The sequence below is a fragment of the Tympanuchus pallidicinctus genome, unplaced genomic scaffold (genome assembly GCF_026119805.1).
Source record: "Tympanuchus pallidicinctus isolate F22 unplaced genomic scaffold, pur_lepc_1.0 scaffold5, whole genome shotgun sequence".
In the NCBI taxonomy this organism is placed as follows: Eukaryota; Metazoa; Chordata; class Aves; order Galliformes; family Phasianidae; genus Tympanuchus; species Tympanuchus pallidicinctus.
In genome coordinates, this window is record NW_026294769.1 from 5,741,991 (window position 1) to 5,765,136 (window position 23,146).

Sequence of the window (23,146 nt, forward strand, 5' to 3'; positions counted from 1 at the left end):
TTACAGTCTTTAATGCAAGACAGATTTATTTCACCAGGATGAGGTTCCATAATCTTTTTTTTTTTTCTTCCTACAAAAATTAAAAACTCAGTAATAATGTGACAGCCCAAAAAGTTGGAAAAACTGACCCTTGGCTACACGTGTGAAATGAGAACATCTCCAGCAGGGACTATATGCAAGGATCATTAATCTACATCCACTGCTAGGCTGTATGGAAGAGATGTGAACTATTAAATTTTCCATTTACAAAAGGCTGCTTTGAATTGTCTCACAGATGACTTCTTATTCACCCTCACAGTGCAACAGAAGAAAAAACTGAAGTTAACACTTTAAGCATGCAGAAATTATTTATGCAATAATGTAAGTTAAGTTTAAGTCTTTCTGAATGAGGAAATGGAAAAGCCAATTTTTCATTCTGAAATTCAAAGCTGCTTAAATATAAGAAGAATCTGGGAAATATCAACTTCTGGTAACATGAGTTTGCCAAGTTGTGTCTCTCTGCAGAGCCTTCACAGTGGCACTTCTACTAAGTCCAAAGAGCTGTTCTGTATGTTGCAAAAGCCAGACTGAAAATTATTAAGAGAATAGATTGGAAAGGACCATCTAGTCCAATGTCCCAGCTCAAACAGGGTCAGCTAGAACATGTTTTCTAGGACCATGTCCAGTTGAGTTTTGAATACAGAGACTGGAATTAGCTATACAATCTACTCTTTTCCAGTGAGAATTTTCAGTAACACAGAAACTTGGAAACATAAACTTCAAAAATCTGACAAAATTATGCCTACTTAATTTGTTAGCAAATGGAGCCAGTAACATTCAAACCAATTCTCTCTTGCTCTTTATAGGTATTATTTGTATAGGTATTATCACACTGCCTAAAGAACAGCTAGATAGCACAAGCTGTTTGATCAGTATCTGTTTTACTTAGCAAGACTTACTTCTAGGTTCTAGATTTAGTTTCAGAGATTCTTCTAATGCGGCTCTATGAGGCAAATTAGGGTAATTCTGGGTCTTAGCATTTGTTTTTCTGCTCGGACATTTTCTTTTTTGCTGGTAGGATATGCATTTTCTTTGTTCACCTCTCCTTCACATTTATTGTTTTTCATCTCTCTGCAGTGCCATTCACCTATTTTCTAAGTGAGTCCACAGAAGAGGGTGTACAAAGTGACCCATACTCCAGCCCCAAAAGTGACTTTTGAAACACACATGACATTTCACACACTGAAGTATGCTGAGGATGAACATGGAGCCTTTCTCTAAATAGCACGTTAGGACTTGCTGTCTGCCAGTCAGTCTCACCATTTTGCTTTTGACGAGCTCTTCAATTGCGCTGACTAGTTCTGCAGCACTGGGCGTCTCAGAGCTGGTAGGCCGCACCAATAATCGAGAAGAGGTCTGTGCAATGACATAAAGCAAGAAAATCTAGCGTCAGCTTGGCATTTGCTCAAGAATAAAGGTACTCAGTAATTGTCAGCATAACACTAAAATCATCCCAAGTTAGGCAAATGGAAGTGGAAATTTTAAGTAAAGCCCACAAAGCTAAACGTTGAAAGAACATTGTGCCTTTTGTTATAATTACTGAAATAAAAATTTCTGGTCCTACATGCAATAGAAGTGAAGGAAATATCCTTCATCTGGCTGAATATAATAATGCCTGACAAACAGCTATAAAAATCACCTGAGCTGACCTAATGAACAACAAATGGTTTGTTAACATATTTTACTGCTGGTAAAACAAATCTACAATTGCAGAAAATAAACAAGAACCGAGAGGGCATGAAATACAAGCTGAAAAACCAGTTAAACTAAGAAAAAATACACCAGTAACTCAGGGGCATCTACTTTTCTAAAGGAGCTGGAGTACATTGCTCAGATTCAGAGGGGAAATTGAGCTCACCATTCCTTGTGCCATCCATTTTCCCCAATCGTATGTGTAGAGTACAGAAGATCTCTGGCCTCAAGCTATAAAATGCCAGTTTATAGATACAACTGAAGGCAAAAGGTGTTCACAGTAAAGGATTTTGGGGAGGGCCATTAAATTCAGTCTCAGTAATTTGCAAACAGAGTTGTTTGCACATTACATTTATCATTTAATAACTGGAAAATGGAAACAGTGCAATATGAACCTTACTTCATATTACGAGCAGAACAGTGAACATCGTGTAATACAGGGTAAGCTGTTCTGCAAATGTTTCCAACAAATTGGACAAAGAACTGGCACATATAACAGCTTCACACAGGAGGTTCTTCTCAAATCAACTAGGGTGTGACAAGGCTTCCATAGGTCAATATAAAAAGCAATATACATAATTTAGGTAGTTTGCCTTGTATTTGCCTTATTTGGAAAGGAAAATAGGGGATGGGTAAGCAAAGGAAATACAGACAACTTTAAATGGAAAGATATGGGAACTGAGCCAAAGCAGAGACAGAACACAAGTCAACATAATGCTGCATCAATTTACAAAAAAGAGAAAACAAAAAGCGAAAATAATTAGTTTCATATTAGCATAACTGATCTTGAAACTTAATACTGCTTATCCAAAAATTAAATGCAAACAACTTGTAAACTGCCATCAAATGTAAATCCATGAAGTGTGCAATGATTCTATCAAAAAGAATACATACTGTGCAGACGAGCTCTTATGGGAGAAAATGACTGTATTATTTAGTAATATTAGACATATCAGCATTGCCTAGCACACAATATTTGCATGCATACCAAAAACTTGGCAAGCCCAGAGCTAGTGTGTCTTTCAGGCAACTGTATACTCTTGACATCTAACTAGCAATCGGTTTTCTCCAAAGCTGTGCTGGTATGCAACTTTTGGATATGGAGCTTAGCTCAGCCTCACAAAATACTGTCAGCATTGTCATCAGGTTCTGGTCAATGTCTGTTCTATCTGTTGCTCTATTGGGAGTATATCACAGAATCACAGAATAGCTTGGGTTGGAAAGAAAAACCTCAAGAATCACGAATCATGAATCTCCAACCCCCCTGTCACATGCAGGGCCACCAGCCTCCACATTTAATACTAGGCCAGGCTACCCAGGGCCCCATTGAACCTGGCCTTGAACACCTCCAGGGATGGGGCATCCACAATCTCTCTGGGCAGCCTGTTCCAGCACCTCACTACTCTGATAGTAAAGATCTCCCCCTGATATCCAACCTAAACCTTCCCTCCTTCAACTTAAAACCATTTCCTCTTGTCCTGCCATTATCAACCCTTGTGAAGAGTTGACTCCCTCCTGTTTGTAGGCTTCCTTTAGGTACTGGAAGGCTGCAATGAGGTCACCCCACAACCTTCTTTTCTCCAGGCTGAACAAGCCCAGCTCCCTCAGCCTGTCTTCACAGGGGAGGTGCTCCAGCCCTCTGAACATCTTTGTGGACCCTCTCCAACAGCTCCCTGTCTTTCTTGTATTGGGGGCTCCAGACATATGTGACTGTCAGTTAGATTTCAGCACTGGTTGTTTCCCATCTCATGTAGTTAATTTATCTGAAAAAGAAGGAGCTGCTGGGCTGCACAGACAGTCTGCCAGTTGACCTTCTCGATGATGTACTCTGGGAGCAGAAAGAAAGGTAGAGGGAGCAAAGGAGCACATGCAAGTGCGAGATACTGCTGGAGGCCACTATAGGCTGAGTAGGGAGAAGCCCAGCAAAGCAGGGAGTTTCCAGCATGAGTAACGACCAGGAGCCACAGAGAGGAAGAAATGCGTGAAGTGAGGTGCAGACCAAAGCCAAACCTCTGAGGTCATGAAAAGGAGGAGACATTCCTTAGGATCCAAAGGAAACCACCTAATGTGGCAGAAATGTGAAAGACTCTACCCAGAAGGCAGACAACAGGGGACTTGTTGCAAGCCTTTTAACAATCAGAAGCTCTGTCAGTAGAGTCCTCTGAGTTCTGCTGGATAAAACTTCGCTCTGGCTTCTCACTTCTGTGTACTAAAAAGCATTTGCTTTAGGTACTGGAAATCGGTGGTATGTCTTGGCGTGTGGAATTCAGGGTGGCACACAAGCTCCAAGACTAATACCACACAGTGGGACTTCTTTGCCTCTTGCTGTGCAGTTTAAGTTACTTCAAAAACCGTCCCAATGTCCTTACAGCAGTGGGTGTGTGTAACCTTTAAATAAGTTTACTGGTGACTAAATGCTACTCAAAGCTGCTTGACTTTGCAAGAGAAATGCAAAAGTGAAAGGACACTATCTTTCAAGTATATCCCTTCACAAAACTGTACTTGCACTGTAAAAAAGAACAAATAATAAGTAAAAGCCACTTTTATCTCAACAACATTTTATAAAGCTTTTTCCTTTTTTTTTTTTTTCCTTTTTTTTTTTTGGTATCACTGAAGGGACATACAAATAAGGCAGCTAATTAGCAGCAACTTTAATGTATTTTCACCAACGTTATTTTTATGCTATTTACAAACCTGCTAAGTGAGATTATTTTCTAGCCCTCAAATATTATCCTGGGTCTGAAGATCAGCAAGATTTTAAAATGTCTGTTTTTGCCTTGTTTGTTTCAGGTCAAAATATTAACATTCTGCTACCCCAGCTCATTTATTACACTTTTCAAACTCAGAAAAAAGGTGGAAAATAAATACAAATAAAACATAGAAGCCAGACAGTTTTATCCTACAAATGACAACTTCAGGGATCATTGAGATCCCAATAGAAAGACAGCGGGATAAAAGGAAATAAAAGATTAACAAGATCAGCCAAAGCTGCACCAGTCAAAACAGTGATCATTCACCCACAGTATTCACTAAGAGTGAATAAAACAGCTAAAAATTTTAAGCATCAAAACGGTGAGACGATTGTAATGTCAATATTTGCTGCACAAGTCCAGATAGTTTGCATTCTAAAACCCTCTATGTCCTGGTTTGACAGCTGCCCTCTAAAGATTTGATCAGTTTTAAAAATTGAAATAAATCTCCCAATGTATGAACATCATAACATTTAAGAAAAGGAGATTATATGCACATAAGATTTCCTTCATGCAATTACTACCGATATCCAGAAATTTCAACTGTTGACACAAAATTATTAATCATCCTTTCTGGCATATGTTTTCATTTTTTTCAACAAACAAAAGCAAAATAACCCTGAGCTGTACTATTACCCTAACTTGGTTATTAACTTTTTTGCACACCTGTAGGGTGCAAAATTCTATTAAAAAGAATAAAAATAATTTAAAAAACTATACAGCTATTAAGAAAACATTAAAGTCAACATGAACAGCTCTTTCTGCTAAGGTATGTATGTTGACTTTCCTTTTTTCCCCAGATATGAGGCTATTCAAAGTAATAGGGCTTGGTAAAGAATCTATAATCTAAAATGGTTTCTAATATACAACTATTAATTTCTCCAGATAAACTCTATATGCACATAATATTTAAAATTTAGTACCCAAAAGGTATGATTATAAAGCAATTATTTTCTAAACACAAACATGGCATTTGTTCAATAGATGTAAGTAGGCCTGCAAAACCACCACGTTTCCCATTTCTGGATACAAAGGTCTAGAAGAAAAATTTCTGTTCTTTCGTGTTTAAAACAAATATATTTTATTTAAACACTTTCCCCAGTAAATCCCTTTTAATGATGGCATAGTGATTATTTCTGTCTATCATAAAGGCATACAGTATACATTACAAGACTTCAGGAAACAGAAGAAAGATGTGGGCAGACAGAGGTTGTTTCAACATGCAAAGCCTTCCCTGCTTCCTCTTCCTACCTTGTCATCCTGTGAATCAGGCTGGAGAAGACTGTGTTGCTGAATTGCCATGGGAGGAGGAAGTGGTACAGCATCCGCTCCCTCTTCACCTTCTTCCTCTCCACAGCTCTGCATGCCTGAAGAGGATGACTTTGAGAGAGTGCCACTGCTCAGCCCCTCATTACGACCCCTCTGTAAATAAAATTAAGACATTCAAGCTCCGTTACCTCCTCAGCAGCATGAAGCTTGTTAAACACAAGTTAGTCTTAAGACTGTTCTGTAGATTCCCGTCTCCCAACAAGTCAGTATGACACTATGCATACAGTTAACAAAAAAAAAAAAAAAAAAAAGATGATCCTACACATGCGGGGAAAAAAAAATAAAAATTAGATGCTGTGGATTATGTTTTCATGGGCTGGAAACTGGACAAAGCAGACGAATTAAGATACTGAGAAGCAGACAGGTAGCTTGAAATTTACTACAGGAAGGTGCTGGCAAAGTAATGCTTCACAAGTTCAGTTCTGCAAAGTATGAGTCCCATTCTTCTAACTTACTAATTCAAGGATAGGAAGTTCATATCAAGATGTCTGAAGGCTATACGAATCCCTTATAACATAAAGTATTCTGTCAATTGTCTTTTCTCCTATCCACCTCCACCTTACAGTAGTGAAAGCAGAATGCTTGTATGATGCTTACAGTTGTGATGAAAGACGGTCCCTCAAACTACATAAGAAACTATGAATTAGCAGAAGTTTAGTGCAGCTGAGTTCACAGGATAATTTAACCATGTTTAAAGGAACAAGTGTAGATGATAATTGCCCTTTCCTCACTTTAAGAAGGAAACCTGGCTGTAGGTTTTCTCTCATTCACAGAACTGCAGAATAATAGACACTCTCAAAATAATGATACAGGTGCGTCAGACAGCTTCTTTCTACAGCGTGACCTTCAAGGACAGATGCCAATATTCTTTCCCAAGCTACAATTATCACTTCACCATGCTGCCAGGTCTCTAGTTTTTTGTTCTTTTTTTTTTCCCTCACTGTGTAACTCACAGTGTTCCAAGTCTGAAGCCAAACACATCAGAAACAAGAAAAATAATTAATCAGGCAGTATATGCAGCAGTTCACTATTTCCTTCAGTGAAAAATGCCATGTTTATTATTTGGGTGATGGTAACTACACTTTGATTTGAGGGGCCACCTTCTGCTCTAAGGCACATGTATAGCTTTAGGCAGGTCTCACTACGTAGATCTAGCAGAGACACAGAACCACGTTGCAGCCAGCTGCATGGAGCACGTACCTCTTCAATAGTCTCATCTTGTGGGGTTGCTGCACTGTCATCAGAGTCCTTCTGAGAACCTGCATCAGCGCTTTTGCGAACCTCTCTACTCTTCTTGTGCTTGTGGGCCAGTTTTTTGACGTGCCCATCTGCTTTCCCACTGCTGAGACGCCTCACAGGACTGGTAAGCCATTTTCTCAAAGTGTTGCCAGGACGCTTGGGACCTGGGGAGCTCTGTGCCCCAATCATATGGGGTTGAAGTGATGTTACTGAAGCAGGAGGACTGGCATCATTGCTGGAGACTGAAAGGGAGTCTGAAAAAGAGTGAGGAGAGCATGTTAAAAGTGAGATACTGGTAAGTGAGAAACAAGGCGAACAGTAGTAATAGCCATTTGTTTAAACTCTCCACCTGTTTGACTTGGGAAAAAAGAAAATGGTGTTACTATCTTCTGCCAGTCAAAGACTGATGGTAACACAGCATTAACCATAAAATCATGTGTATGAAAACTAGTAGATTATTCCTGACAGCTGCTAACATCACTTGAAACTCCACAACAAGCATAAGCCCTACTGGAAACTTGCATCAACCTCCCAAAGCTTACCTGCAACTTACTATGCTCGATATAAGACATTCTTTTGGGGAAGTTTTACAGAAACTGAGGACTACCTGAAATACTTAGATTGGATGCATGAAAGAGTTGAACAAATTACTTTAAGACTTGGCCTTTAAAGGCACCACAGCTATCTGTTTTCATGCTATACAAGACCACTCGCTTTCAGTAAGTAGTTGTGACTGGCTCAATTCTTATAGCAATGCTGATGCACATCTGACAGTAGCACGCTGCTTTGAGCATGGACATGAAAAGCAAAATTACCTCAAGAAAATGAGCAAAATTTTGAAAATCCCAAACTTTATTACAAATGCTCTAGTTACCCTATTTGTTTATGCATTTCCTGCCCTCCTACCTTGGAAAATGTGGGAAGAAGAGTCAAAAAATCAAGAGAACATTTAAGTAACTATGTTATATTATATATCTATGTTATGTTATATCTTAAATATCTTATGTGTATTTTATTTAAATAGTCTTGGAGTCTTAAAAAAAAAAAAAAAAAAAAAAAAGGAAGAGAATAGCCTTGCTGAAAAGCCCGTTTGCTCAAATCTAAGGATCAGCAGTTTTTCTTAGCATGACAATGCTTAAGTTCTGTAGTCGAAGGATATACTTTTCTTAAACCACAGCTATATGCATATGAGGTCAGTATTACTTTCCCACTAAGGCTCCTGTCACTTGAACCATAGAGTATATTTATGGTAAGCATCCACCGTGTTAGCTTTTGTGAGACTACATTTATTCTTCCCATAAGCATATTGTTTCTTCTCCCAACAGTTCTCTTTTTCCTAAAAACATACTTTCTTTTTCAAAGTCATAATCTTGAAATGTCAGTCCTATGACTACTATCTACCATCAACATATTAACAAGACTCAGCTAGACTGTCAAGTATGGTGTTTTCTTTTTTTTACTCTGTGTGCACTTTTGTAGATGGATAGTTTATATAAGGATGACATAAATAATGTTTTGTTGAATGTTTCTACTGCTAGGAATTCAATGCAGTGTTTGCATTCCTTCTTGAAGTTTGACACAGATGTTCAGGTCACCTCTTCTGGCAGCTTTTCCTTAAGAAGCATACTGTCAGTCTTACCACAAGTAGTTTGAATTTTGTAGGATAATATGGTCACTGTTGCAGCAACACACTTGACTGGAAACACAAATGCCTTGCATCTACACACTAGTATGTGAGCCTGCTCTGTTTCCACAGAATATTAAGGGCAAATTCTAGATTAAAAAGCCACAAGTAACATGCTGAATGAGACACAGAATGTAAATATGTCTTTTTCCGTTATTGTTCATGGTGTTTCAAAGATTATCTTAAAAACTGTAGAATGCCAGGGAAAAAATAAAAGAGAGAAACATTACCATCCTTTCCCTGGAATCCAAAATTTTTATCAGGCAGATTAAAACATTTTCTTTGTTCCAATAAGACCAAATCTGCTTCCATTAGTTGGCATGTGACTGTTAAAATACATCAGCTGTGATGCCAAGATCTGCACTAGGCTATTCTGTATAAACACATCCAGAACAATAACTGATAGTAGACACCACTTTTGTTTTCCCATAAAGTAGAAAATAAAGCATAATTTCAGTCCATCAAACTAGCAACTAACTTTCAACTCAGGCATCAGTGTGTGCCTGCAGAATTACCTCCTAGCTGCAGCTGTAAATGTGCTGCACAAGGGTACGCAGACTTCCTATGATGCCATCAGTGTGGTTTCAAGGTCTCAAGTAATGCATACTACCAAAAAGCAGATGCAGAGTTCTGCTAGCCAGCTTTGTCTCTAAATCTTGAGATATCAGTGCTACAGAATTACCACATGCTTTTTTTTTTTTTTTTTAAGCAGGAAACATAAGGAAAAAATTAATTACCAATAACAGTTTTTGATTTGCAGTCTGAAGATCCCTGAAGGCCTGTGAGATACTGCTTAAGGGTCCTCTGCACATATGTTGGAAAAGCAGGCCTACTGGCCATCAGCATCCACAGCATGACAGATTTTTCCTTTTTTAAATAAAGTGGTCTGCTTATTAAAAAAATTCCAAACAAAACTCCCAACCATCTGCAAGCTCTCCACAGGAATCCAAACAATCCCCTAGTAAACCTCTGTAAGAAGTTAGTTTGACTGCTCTTTCACCAAATGTAACTTTACCATCACAGTATCATGTATCTTTTAACTTTCATCAGATTCCTCATTTCAGAAATCATAGTAAATTCCAACTGATGGGTACTTCACTTCCCTTCTGCCACTCTGCTAATGGAACACAGGAGAGCAGAGAACAGCAGTGTTCTTGTAAACAAGTTTCTGAAAGCATAAACTAAATGCTTTGCTTTTAAAACTCTTGAAAATGTTGTAACAACGAAACCAATTTTTTTCTTCTACTTGTAGAGATTTTTCAAGTCCTTCAAATTGTCCACACAAGTTCTATCCTCAAATAGAGCACATTCGTTTATGTATTTAACAAAAGAAAATGTCAATTAGGCTTTAACATCGAAGTTCATCATGCACCAACTGTTTTGTGTTTTTGTATCAGTTTGCATTTCCTTCCTTTACAATTACTCCCTGCTAAGAAAAAGGCAGCGTGCCGGTGTAGTAACTGACGGTGGAAGATTTATGTTTTCCATAAACATGCCTATCTCTAAGCATCTAACAGGCCTGCAGTTAATAAAAGCTTCTAAAAAGCTGTGTTCCCTTCCCAGATTTTTGCACATCCTTTTGACGGTCAACACTTACCAACTATTCCACTTCTTGTAAAACCAAACTGTTTGATGCAGCGCCCCTAAAACTGTGGGAAAGTAGTATTTTTATCTGATTGCAGTTTTGCTGTGCCACTCCTGCTCTTAAGTCAGCCAACAGATTGTGGGCAGGAGGAGGGAAGAGAGCAGGAAGAAATGCATACACTCCACTCAAGTGGAGAAGATCTAAGAGACAAAACAATGCTAGCCAGACATGTTTCACAGCACATACTTTGGCCATATCCTCCCACACAGCATTAGTTTTCATTTGGCATGCAGCATGTAACTGCTTCTCATCTTCTCTTCTGCAAGGTTTTATATGAAGTATTTACTAAAGCATTATTAGGGCTTCAGGGAATCATAAAAGTGGTCAAAATATAAGTAGTACACCAAAATGATAGCATTGTTCCCCTTTTTAAAGCATGAAAGCACTAAGGAAAAAGAAAAGGCTTAGTAAGAATAAAAATACTGCCTTGCCATAAAAGCATCAGCTTAAATTTCAAGTTATATCTAAAAAGTGTTGGGAAAAAAAAAAGAAACTTAGCATCACCTGTGTTAACCCAAATGGAATGTCAACTCATTAGTCTCTTCAGAGACCAGATCTAATCCCCCCCCACACCTTAAACCTGCAGAAAACATCCCTGCAGTCCCACAGATCAATGTTAATACTCAGTAAAAAATAAAACATTGCAAAATTTTTCCTGGGAGACCTCTTAACATCCATTTTCCCATCCCAGCCCACCTCACAGGAGTCCAGACTCTGCAAATCTTACCCCTATGTGTTTCCTCAGTTGAATGGTATTTCTAGCCAAAGGCTACAATACTAGGACACAGTCATTAATTAAACAACAACAACAACCAAATAAAAACAACACCAACAAATGCTTGTTCAAGTTCATACATTTAGGTAGACACATTCTTAGATCCAAATGTCAGGAAATCTCAGTATCCATATGGGAGGTTTGCAAGATCACTGAAAGAAAGACTTCAGCCTCCACTATGAGAAAAGCTGCTCGAGTGTCTTATTTCTCCCTGGTCAACCACTATCTATCTATATAATCTGGGATACCCTCTTTGATTGATAACTATGCTTGGGAATGTTTACACTAGAATTGGCTTTGGTTCCTTTATGACTACATAACGAATTGTTTTTCTAGGGTTGCTCAAGAATATTTTATCACTAAAACATGCTAAGAGGAAAAAGGAGTATTCAAAACTAAACCAAGAACAACATGGACTTTTAAAAACAAAACAGATGGAATAAATTTGGGGTATGCTAACCCCAACTGTGTTTCAAGTACACGAAACTTTCTAGTTAGTGTCATATTCCCTTCTAGAAAAAGATAAATGCAACAGATGGCCATCTTGGGGAAGAAAAAAAAATCCAATACACAGAAAATAATCACACACAGCATTACCAATCCAACAATAAACTATCAAACTTAATAAGGCCATTTGCTCAAGTAAAAACAGCTTCACAATTATTAAAAAACAAAACAAAACACAACAACCTTAAAAACGCCTAAGAGTTGGGCTTTGTTTTATAATGCATAGCCAAACTATGAAAAGAAGGCATTTAACTTCTATTTCTCTCACAGTGAAATCACATATGTTGCTCTGTTGGTAAGGTCAGAGAGTTCACTCAGAGTCCATAAATTTATTTGTAAGTAAAAGAAAAAGGGCAGGCAGCGTGAGTTCTTACCTCCTTCAAATCAGAAGAGAAAGTTACCTCCAACGAACAGACAAATTTTTGAAACTTTAAGGGAAATGGGAATTCTCGTTCGAGTCCCAGCTTTCTTAACACAAGAAACATGCACATCTGCAATTAATGAAGTAGGTTTTTTTTCTAAAAAATAAATCAGCCATATTGAGCTAGCTGATGACTTGAAAGACTCTGCTGCACATTAACTATTTCCATATTGCCATTTTTAGAGTTTTAGTTTTTGCAAAGAGAGTAACAGGGCTACAAAACCCTGACTTCCTTACCTAGGGAATCAAACCTACTCTGCTCTGTGCTAAGATCAAAATGCTGCAATACTTTAAGTACAAACAATTTGCCTTCTCTGAACTATTGGGATGCATCAAGAAGAAAAGAAAAGAATAAAAAAAAAGGAGCAAAGCAACCTTGGTGGTCCTGAGTGGACTGTCACATTGCCACTGCAGCCCTGCCTGTTCCCACGGCCATATGGATCACAGAGCCAACAAAGGAAGGCAATCACATAGGGCAACTAGCCAGTTCTTCAGTAAGTCCTGATGCAGGTACATTACAAATACTTGGGAAAGTATCATCAGTCATCATCAGTTCAAAAGGACAGTCTGAGATATCAACTGGAAGTGGCTATGGTTCAGTGATATCCCAAGTCCATATCTGCCTACAAGCAATAATGTTCCAATCTCAGTCAAGTCAATTTTTAATTCTGCTGACAAAATAACAGCCAAGTAAACAATTACTTTTTGTTATTAGATGAGATGAGGAGAGCTTAGGAAAGAAAAAAAAGAATTTACTCATACACACATACACAGTTTCTACCTGAGAACCACTTCTGAAATAAGAGGCAGTCAACTTGCCATGTGTAAGACCATTCCTGAACTTGTCAGGAATTTTCATTCTCTCCTAATGCACATCCTCTTCTTCAGACTACCCATACAGCAATTTATTATCTTTTTTAAACAAACACTGCCATATACATAAAAAGACATTAGATACATTTCAGCTTTAACAAGTCACCATAAAAGCAGCTGCCATTTAAAGAAAGTACAGCTTTAGCTTTGTTAGGCATGGAATTTCCCTCATGCTCTTTTGGAAGCATGAGCTTCACTTACAATACAGAGAATTTTCAATGCTTTTTAAAAACAAAACTAGTTTATTTAAAAAATTATGAATAAAAAGCAGAAAACTAGTATTCAAAAACATAAAAGAAAATCCTTCAATGTCATTTGTATTTGGAATAGAATAAACATATTCACCTCTGGTCAACAAATCCTTTCTGCCATTATTTCACATTTCAGTATAGTGCATATCTTATTTTGTATCTTACCTTATCATATCTTATTTTGTAAAATTTTTACCATGTGTGGCTAAATGAAGATAGCTCAATACCTTGGTATATCTTCCCAGATACCTGCACTGACCGTTTGAATTCAAATGCACTCCGTAATTAAATCTTCCAAGTTATCAAAGGCTGACTGTGCTAAATATCAGATTGATTGTAATCGTAAGCCAGATATTAGTCAGCTTTTTAAGTAAGATCCATAGCTGTCCACAAAACAGGTCTGCAATTAAAAACAAACACAAAAAACCCTCCCTGGAGACAGTCTTTGTTGCATCTTAATAACTTCAAAGGCCTTCCTGAAATAGAGAGAAGCCATCCAACAAACACATTTGCAGTATCACTTGAGGAAAAAAATGAAGAAAATCTCTGGGTAAGTGCAAAAGGAATATACTGTGCATTTGAGCTAGAAAATCAGTGGCAGATGCCTGAAGGGTTTCATATGATTTTATGTTGTTACTGTTCTGTCATCTCATATTTTTTTTTCTTTCCCCCCAAATATCCTCTCCTACTTTTCTACTCTGTTCAGAAAAATCAAGGTTTTAAATTTTTAATATTAAAACTTTTTGACAATCTCACATTCATTAGAGATTGCAAATAGAGAGAACTGAAAATGCATCACTGCTGGCTGTGAGCTAAACACCAACAAAATGCATACTGTAAAAAATCTTCCTCTCACAACTGCTGATTGTTTTGCATCCACACTTTTTTTTTAAAACAGGAAGAAGGTACGATATTATGCCAGAAAAAAAACTTTCTTGAGTGAACAGCAGTAGTTCTGTTTGTGCTCCCTGGAATTCAGACCTCAGGGATTAAAAAACAAACAAACAAAAAAAACCTCTGAACCTATATCTTGTATATTCCTGCAAGGCAGCGCTACAGAACGGGAGAGAAGACTTTGTGAGGTATTTGCAATAAGCTGTTATTCTCTCTTACTTTAGGAAAGATTTTTTTTTATTTATTTATTTTTTTTTTTTGTGTGTGTCACAAGAAGTAAGCATTAAAAATTATTTACAGTCCTGAACTTTAGGTTCACAGTTTGTGAAAACCATAAGCATTTAACAAATTAATCAAAGCTTCCCTATTAAAATATAACCTACATACAATGCTTTGACCTCAACTATATTCTTTTGGACAGCTGACTGCTCACATTTAAAGACAGCTACATCCATGTGCCTGGTAGGACACGTCAGTGACAGATTTATGTCTGTGTTTGTCAGTTTACTTCTCAATCCTATGCCAGTCCAAAAATGTCCATCATGTGCAAAAAGCAAGTCAATTTCTAGTCTGTCTCTACAAGTCAAAGTGCCCATTTCAGTATAATTATACCTCCCCTAGATTGGGGTGTGTTTCTACTAATTAAAATTGCACAGGGCTTGCACATTTTTACATATGAGCTGATGAACAGAAGCCCATACTCTAATTTCCTAAGTTCTGGCTTTTTTTTCAAGCACAGTCTTCAGTGAGTTTCTTTGGGCCATCAGTTGGTTGTCTGGTTCTTGTACCTCTTTTGTATTTCCTGAAGATGACATAATTCCACATTACCATGAAGGAGTCCTTAACACACTTCCCCTGCAGATCCAGAATGGACAAGATATTCATTGGTACATTTAATAGTTACACACATACACTTAACTCCCTGACGGGCTGACATAAAACCTGTAATCAAAAATACTAAGGTGTCACCCTTCTTTCACTGTATAGCTGTGAAAGGTCTCAGGACCAACAATCTCCAGCTTACTTCAGGATGATTAAATTGGAAGACGAGAGGAAGGCACAGCCTGCCCACTCTCTCCTCCAACAGAACAGATCTTGCAGGAGCAGTGACTGCCAGGGGATGCTCTGGTGCAGGCCCAGGGCCACAGCCTACAACTCAGCCTCTCCTCCAGCAACCCCCACTCCAACACAACCCTCTCCTCCAGCCTGCCCCCCACTCCTGCCACTACCTATTAATTTCAGACATCAGCACAAAAGGCTGGCAGAGGGTACTGCACAGCTCCTGAAGCATTGGGAACAGGCAGCACTGGCTTCCTTCCCACTGCTCCCAGCCTTTGACAAAACCAAACAGCTAGCTGGTGGGGAGAAGTGAGCTCTGAGCCAATGAAAGGAAAAGAATGATGTAAGAAGCTCTGGTCCTGGGCCTTGTAGGCAGTGCTGGTGCCTAAGACACTAGGCAGAAAGTTTTCCCAGCTGTTGACAACTCATTCATCTCCTGCATGCTGCGTGCAACCTACTTGTGAAGGGCCATGCAGTCTGACGTTAGTGGCAGAGATGCGGCTCTGCTCTTAGTGGAGAGTTTTATGTCACTGCAAATGGAAGCCACTGTTTACACAAGATCTGTGGTGAACAGTTTCCATTTTTAATCAGGGCAACTGTGCAACTCCTTTCACTCGTTTGTTACTGAGTTGCACTACAATCTGCTGCTTTGATTTTTGCTGTAAAGTAATGTTATCCCCTGAAATGGATAGAGACAGTTGCCAGTCCAAGACATACAGCTAGGAAGTAGCAAAGAAATTTATCTGATATGCTGTGTACAAAAAGAAGATATGAATAGATAGAAAAAGGTCATAGCAATATAAATAACAGCCAACAGCCAACTAAAAGGAAAGAAAAAAAAAAGATGCATTATGAAGTCCTTAGCTCTACTGAAAAGTAGAGGAAAGTGGGAGAGAAGCAAGCCTGCAGAAATTGCTTTAGGAAGAACCAGTCTCAGATGTTACTTAAATCAACACGTCACACTTCCCTGTGGAAAGCTCAGCAATACAAAGCATCCAAATGGAAGGAATTTATCCTATGCAGATTTTAAAATAACCTCCACTACTCCAGCAAAAAGGCTGTACATCAGCAAAACAATGTCATTGCAAGCAAGTTCAAGCAAGGAAGTAGGGGATGGACAACTGTTGGTGTTATTTTGAAACTGAGTGTGTGTGTATAGGTAGGGAGGAAATTAGCTTCCACTAGCCTAGCATAAGGAATAAAAAACAAGCTTCACGATTCTGAAGACAAAAAGCTACATATAAAATCAGCACACAATGCTGCAGAGCCAACACTTTTATTTTTTTTCTTTTGCTTAGAAGATTGAAACAAAATTGAGCAAGAATAACCTCTGCCAGATATTTACAAATGAATGGCTTCTAGGTGTATTTCATTCTCTTACTTTCAAAATGTCTTAAGAAAAGTGATAAAATCTCTTATTCCCTATTAAAATTGAGAAAATACATGGTGTCAGCAAAGAGACACTTCAAAGTGTAGATATCGATCATAATTGCTAATGGTATTTTCAAGGCTATTAAAAAGCTCATCAGTGTTAAGTAAAAAGGCAACACACAGTGATAGTATTAAGTTAGAAGAACAATACAGAAGAAAAAACTTCTTTTAAAATTAAACTTTGTTTAAAAAAAAATAAGTGATCAGACAACTTGTATTAAAAAAAAAAAAGCTTTCCTCTGCTCTTCACCTACTGCAGTTCCACGTTAATCTAAATACACATAATAATCCAGCACCAACTTCAGCAGTCATCTTTTTTTCCCCTCCATCCTCTTGATTCAAAGCAGAAGAGTTCATTAGAACAACCAGTGATTGTTTGGAGGCACAGCTTTAGCAACAGCTGTGCAAACACATCAATCTCAAGTTAGGAACTCTGCCATAAGCTTAATAATAATACACTCGTATCATTTAGCTTTGGGGCCATTACAATAACTGTGGTCATTTTCTTGCTAAATGCTTTGCTGCTGCAGCCTTCAAAAACAAATTAAGAAGGTAATTAAACAAATTGGGAGGGAAAATGGAATAGCTGAGACAGTGACAAAATGTGTCACCCAGAACTACTAGACATAAAAGATGCTCCCATATCCAACTCGTTTAGAACAGGGACATCAGCTAATTTTACTAACACTGCTATGTCTTGTAAAACCTTGACTTTTTTTAATACTTGAAATATTCATGAGCCATTTCAGTCCCCTACAGTCACACTACTGCTATCACCCTGCACTAGATGGCTGTAGGTGCTGACAGACAGTTTCCTCTGGGCTCAGTCCCTGCTCAATAACGCCATTATCAAGAACAGACTTAGACGACAGTGATTGGAAACTGAACTGTTTTCAGACTTTTTATCTACAGATGGAAATGTAACCTGAGCAAAGCAGCGAGAGAACACATGATTTTAATAAAGGTTTGTCACAGTGGAAATGTATTTTTCTTTTAAACAGACTCTCAGTTAAGGTTGAGTAGATTATAACTATTAAAATCATACTGGAAATTGCTGCACAGATACCTTTTCAGGGTGAAGCATCTTAAGACATTAGGTAAGGGGAAGATAATGTTCCACAACTTCATTAAACTTGATTTAAAAATAAGCTATATGAGTTTAATATGCAAAGATAATTCCTTGGTATAAATGTGGAGGGTTTTTTTTTTTTTTTTTTTTTTTTTTAAAGCAAGTGAGCTATAAATTAACAGAAGATGTGACATTTTATCTTAAAGTGTAATTAAAATGTATGGAACCATGCAGTACGCTGAACACTAAAAACAGAATCCATCGTTGCCACTTTCATTAATTTGATTACAGCCTCTTCAGGAATAACATATGCACTGCTGAGTTTTCTTTGGCATGATCAAGCCCACGCTGTGTACAAAAAAAAAAAGTTACATTTTGCCATGCAAGTTTTCTGCTGTGTTTATTCCTTCACAATTATTTCCAATAAAGGCTCAGAAGAAAGCTGATGTTTTGAACTCCGTGCCATCTAAATCTCAATTCCTAGAATCATTCCTCAGCTCCCACCCATCCAGTATTACCTAACTGGCCACAGAGGAGAATGATGCAATACAATCATGGTAGAACTATCCAAAACTGGTTTGGGTGTAGAAATCAAAAAGAGAGAAAAATAAAAGAAATAAACCCACATCATTTGAAAGGCAATCAAGCAGAATTTTTATTCTTCTCCTTAATTAACCACAAAGCCCTGGGGGGGATGGGTGGCTGAGGAGATCAGTGCCAATAGTAACTTCTACACAACAATAACTGTTGTTAAAAGTAAATCACCTTTTTAAGTAATAGACCCATCTGTAAGTCTTATTTTAAGGATAAAAATAAGGTGTTTGAAGGAAACAAGAAAAAAATTAAATTAGTTTTCTTTATTTGCTCCACAGAAAAGACACATTTTCTTTTAATGAGGTCCCCAGCATTTAATACAATGCACCTCAACAGTTGACCTCCATGAAGGTCTTTTCTAGCTACCTCATCAAATAGGGAAAAATTCTACTTTTTTAACCATTTATTCAAAAAATGGACTGAAGGCGCACAATCTCATCCTTAAAAGCAATAGAAAGAAGAAAAAAATGTGGTCTAAAAACATTCTTTCCTGTCCTCTGTGAAGAAAACAAATCCTCACAGGGAAAGGCCTGTTACATTACTGATGTAATCTTTTCAAAGTAGGATGGAGTATATGGATACCACCTAAGCTCTGCTCTCGTTGTCACTTCCACTAAAGGACAGAGTTGAATCGAGCCTTGATGGACAAATTCAGTGGATTGTTACAGCTGGTTGTAACCACATTCAAAGGGACATTATGAACACATTGCTCCTTACTTGTCTAGCAATGAGCACCTAGAGGAAGCTTTGATTATGCAAAGTGATAGCTCGTTCTTATACTGCTGCCACGCTGAAGTAATTTGTTTAAAACAGAGATAAATTAAGTTGAAATGTGACTCGAGGCATTTCTGCTCTGCTAAGAGTAAGTCTACACACTCAATACAAACTTCTGACTACCATACAAAACTACATGCACCAAATGTTAATTTATAGATGCTCTCAGGGAGAACAGATTTGACAAGGATGTGAAGAGACAGCTGCAATTTTCCTAGTGTGGAATTAACTTCTACCTTTCTTTTCAAAATGCATCAATATACTTTCCGGGGTCTGTCCTTTTCTGTATTTGGAATGCCTTCTTCATATTAACTCCTCTGCTTTCCCATCACCTTTTTGTAGTTAAATCTTAAAGTTCTTCACTACTACTTAATATTTTGAATATTCTTCATTACTGATATGTTGGAATATAGTCATACTAAAATCCAAAAATGTTCAGATATAAACAACATATTTTTCATATTAAAGAAATGGAGCTACAATTTGTTTTATACCAAGTTTGCATGGCAAAACTAACACCATCTCCTTCAGAATAGCAAATGTTTCCCTTTCTCATCTTTAAAACTAGAAGCTGAGTATTTGCTTTGAAAATGAGATGGGGATAACAAACCCATTTTAAATTGCTATATTTTAATGGAATAGTTACAAGATATCAAAGCAAAAAATACGTATTTAAGTAGAGAGAACAGACTTCAGAGGCAGAAGGTTGCCTGGGGCTAACTCCATACACACATCTGATCCACAATGCTGCTCAGTCTTAGCTCATTTCACAAAGCAAGTAACCCACTTGACAGTTACATGAATCAAAGTATGGCAAATTTGACCAAAGAGATACATCTAAGCCATAGAGGACAATAATGTGTAGTGGTTCAGATTAGAATACAATGTTGCTCAGATGAAAATATGAGGTCATTTCAGGGCAACAAACCTGAGTTCTTGTGGAAGGGCATCAGTCTTCCTGCATAAGCTCCTACTTACTTTTAAGAGGTGAGCAGTGGGTGTTGAGGTTAGTGAGAACGGTGCAGTGTTTTCTGCAAGATCAACCCTAGAAAGCAACTGGGTCACATGTACAAGCTCAAGGTATATATGTTGGCAGCATCTGACAAGTACTTCAGTTTTTACTAATCAAGAAACAGCACCTTCAGATAACCCTCCTGCAAGTCCTGCAGCCTGAGGGTTCAAAAAAGCTCTGTTTCAAGAATGGTGAAGAAAGACATACAGGTCAAGAAAGCAGCATCTCTGCTGACACATGAGTTCAGCTTCAGGAGGATTTCTGTTGCATGCTCTCTTGGTGGAGATGGAAAAGCACACACAGCACATACTTAACAGCTTCCATCTGTATTCTAAAAGAATAGGTTTTCAAAGCGCAGAGGTGGATCTATGCCAAGAATTACACCAACCTATTAGTAATGCTGGACTCTCCCACTGCATCCTCTGAGTCCAGTCCTCAGAGACCTCTTATCCTCTCTTGGACAACGTTTGCTAACAATTACTCTATAGCAAAAGCATCCTGTTTTATGGATGAATGATTTCTGAAGTTTGATATACCATAAAATGTTATGAAAGAGAAAAAGGAGAACTAGTTTGATTCATACAGATTCTTTCAAACCATCTACTGTGAACTTAATAAATATGCTTCTTCAAAGTCTAGTGAGAACTCTCTCTATTCCTGTAACCACTTTCCTCCTCCAAACCAGCCCCCAAATGGTTAATAACTTCAGGATAAGTTTTGTTTCTGTAGATTTATTCCCTGGATTTCATCCATGAGATTGGCTTCTCAAATTTCCCAAGTGAAATATAGACTTGCATGACCCACTTAGGGACTGAAACACATACATCCTATTGTTTCCTCTAGCTCATAAGGTAACTGAAAAAAGATGTCATGATTTCTAATAGCCAGTTCCAGACAAACACTCTATCTCCAGCCAAATAACCATAAACAACTTCAATATTTATCCACACTTGTCTCAAATGCAGAGCATTTTTGAGTTTCAGGAATGGGTGGAATTACCATGAGAATTGTGCTTTCTCCAACTGATGTCAGATAAAGGCAAAGATACAATACTTATTTATTGATGTCAGTAATTACTTGCCAGTTCATTACTTAAGGCCTTATTTTCTTCCTCCCTCCATCTGATTGCAGTATTTCCTCCCCAGACTTCAGGAAAAAGCAGGGGGAAAGAAAACTTGAATCCTTCAATTAAACAAGTATACAAAGTTATCAGTTGCACGACAAGTATTTTAACATACTGATTAAAAATAAACCAATTTATTGCATTCCTTAAGGATTTTTTAAGTAAAATAGAAATCTTCTATTAATGAAATCATGCAATAGAGTACATCATGAATATTCAGTCTAAAACCAGATGGTCAGTTTCAATTTTGCAGCGGCCAGAAATAACCAAAGGTAAATTTTACTCTTTCCGGTTCAAGCAATAACATAATCACAGTTATATGGAGGCATACAATTAAGCTTGTTCCCCTATTATGAAAGACTACCGAGTCTTTTTGCAACATGACTTGCATACATGGACATCTGTTTTTAGGAAACAGAGGACAATGAAAAATATTTTTGAAATAGGGTATGCTTATCCAAGAAGTCTTTGTACCTATTTATGATCTTAACTAATGGAAAGTGACTGACTACACCCAATCCTCTACAATGCAACAATGTTTTCTACAAAATCTTTGGAATTAAAAGATAGATAGATTTGAGCCTGACTACTCACTGTAGCAACAAGAATTTTAAAAATGAAGCAAACAAAGACAGGAAAATGAAAAACAACAGTAAAGTGGAAAAGACTCTTGCCATGCCATTAACAGACTTCCAGCTGAGGCACACGCAGCTCTGGGAAAGCTATTCTGCAAAGTATTGTGCTGCAAAACACGCTGTGTATCAGTTATCATTTGTAATCGACTCCTTTCATCCCCCACCTCCAAGACACTCAGTACTTGTTTACATTTGAAAACTGGAATAATCAGTGCTTTAGAAAGTGATTATACAGCTCTGGGGACTACAGAGCAGTTATCTCTATTGCTGGGATCAAAGATGATAGCCTGCTAACATTAAGTCCCTTCAGCTGGTACCCTGATGCCCTATTGTCTTTTAAGGAAGTACGAAGACTTACACGCAGCCCTATCCTTTCACATAAATGAGATTACTTTCCATTATACCCTTAATTCCATGCTTGCAACCTTACTACTATTTTCCCTGTTCTTTTGGTCCATCTGTAAAAGCAGTTTCACTGCTAAATAAATGACATATATTCTAACTGGCCTTTTGCTGCTTGTTTTACTTACATGCTCACAGCACACATAAAATTTGAACCTAGCTGCAAACAACCTGCACATGAAAGCATGCATCCTAACAAGTACACAGCTCCAGACACTGATGTTGTCCTGCAGACATTTCAGCTGTTATGCATCAGAATCAAACTTGTTCTGCAGCGATAGTCAAAGTGGCAAGGACAAATACCATTTCTTGCTAATAACACAAAGGAGAAGCAGACCTAGCAACAAATGATTTTAACATGTACATCCCTCATCTCACCTGAGCTTCTGCAGGCAAGGCAGAAACAGCATTGCTTTCCTCCACAATACTCATTTTAGTAACAATGACATCCCTAAACAAGTTGCATACAGACTAGTTTATTCCCAACCACCCTTTCCTTTCAAGCTCTATTCCCCAAAACATTGCTTCTTAACAATAATGTAGTAGAAGTAATTGGCAGATATTAAACACGAGTTTTCAATTTAGTAGCAAAATTCTAAGAAAATTTTTAGGCTTTTAAAACAGTTACTACTAGCAGCAATATCTTTCAGAGCAAGAGTTACCACTTCTCATTTCCACAGTTCAGCTATAAATAATAAAGCAGTACATGCATTTTGCATTCTTTCTCTGAAGGAGCTTACATTGGTAAGCATTGCAGCAGTTTACACAGCAGACCCATTCCACAGTTGCTGCCTTTCCCATCCAGGTTCTGTTATACTCTGCACTTATTATCAGGGGTCAAGAGGGAGGAGAGAATAGAGGCAGATAGAGAAAGGAAAACATTCAACTAAACTCCTATGACTGGAAAACATCCCCTGGACAAGCAGCAAACCCTCACCCCCCAGCCCC

General features: G+C 37.9%; 1 protein-coding gene across 4 annotated transcripts in view; it reads right to left on the bottom strand.

Moving 5' to 3' along the window:
- TRIO (trio Rho guanine nucleotide exchange factor) overlaps window positions 1-23,146 on the bottom strand; it is a 223,615-nt gene that overhangs the window by 24,137 nt on the left and 176,332 nt on the right. For all 4 annotated transcript variants that reach the window (XM_052704062.1, XM_052704064.1, XM_052704065.1 and 1 more), the window contains 3 exons: window positions 7,011-7,303; window positions 5,733-5,903; window positions 1,300-1,395 (listed from right to left, as the gene is read on the bottom strand). In XM_052704062.1, the coding sequence (XP_052560022.1) occupies window positions 1,300-1,395; window positions 5,733-5,903; window positions 7,011-7,303 (560 nt within the window). The remainder of the gene's footprint in view (window positions 1-1,299; window positions 1,396-5,732; window positions 5,904-7,010; window positions 7,304-23,146) is intronic.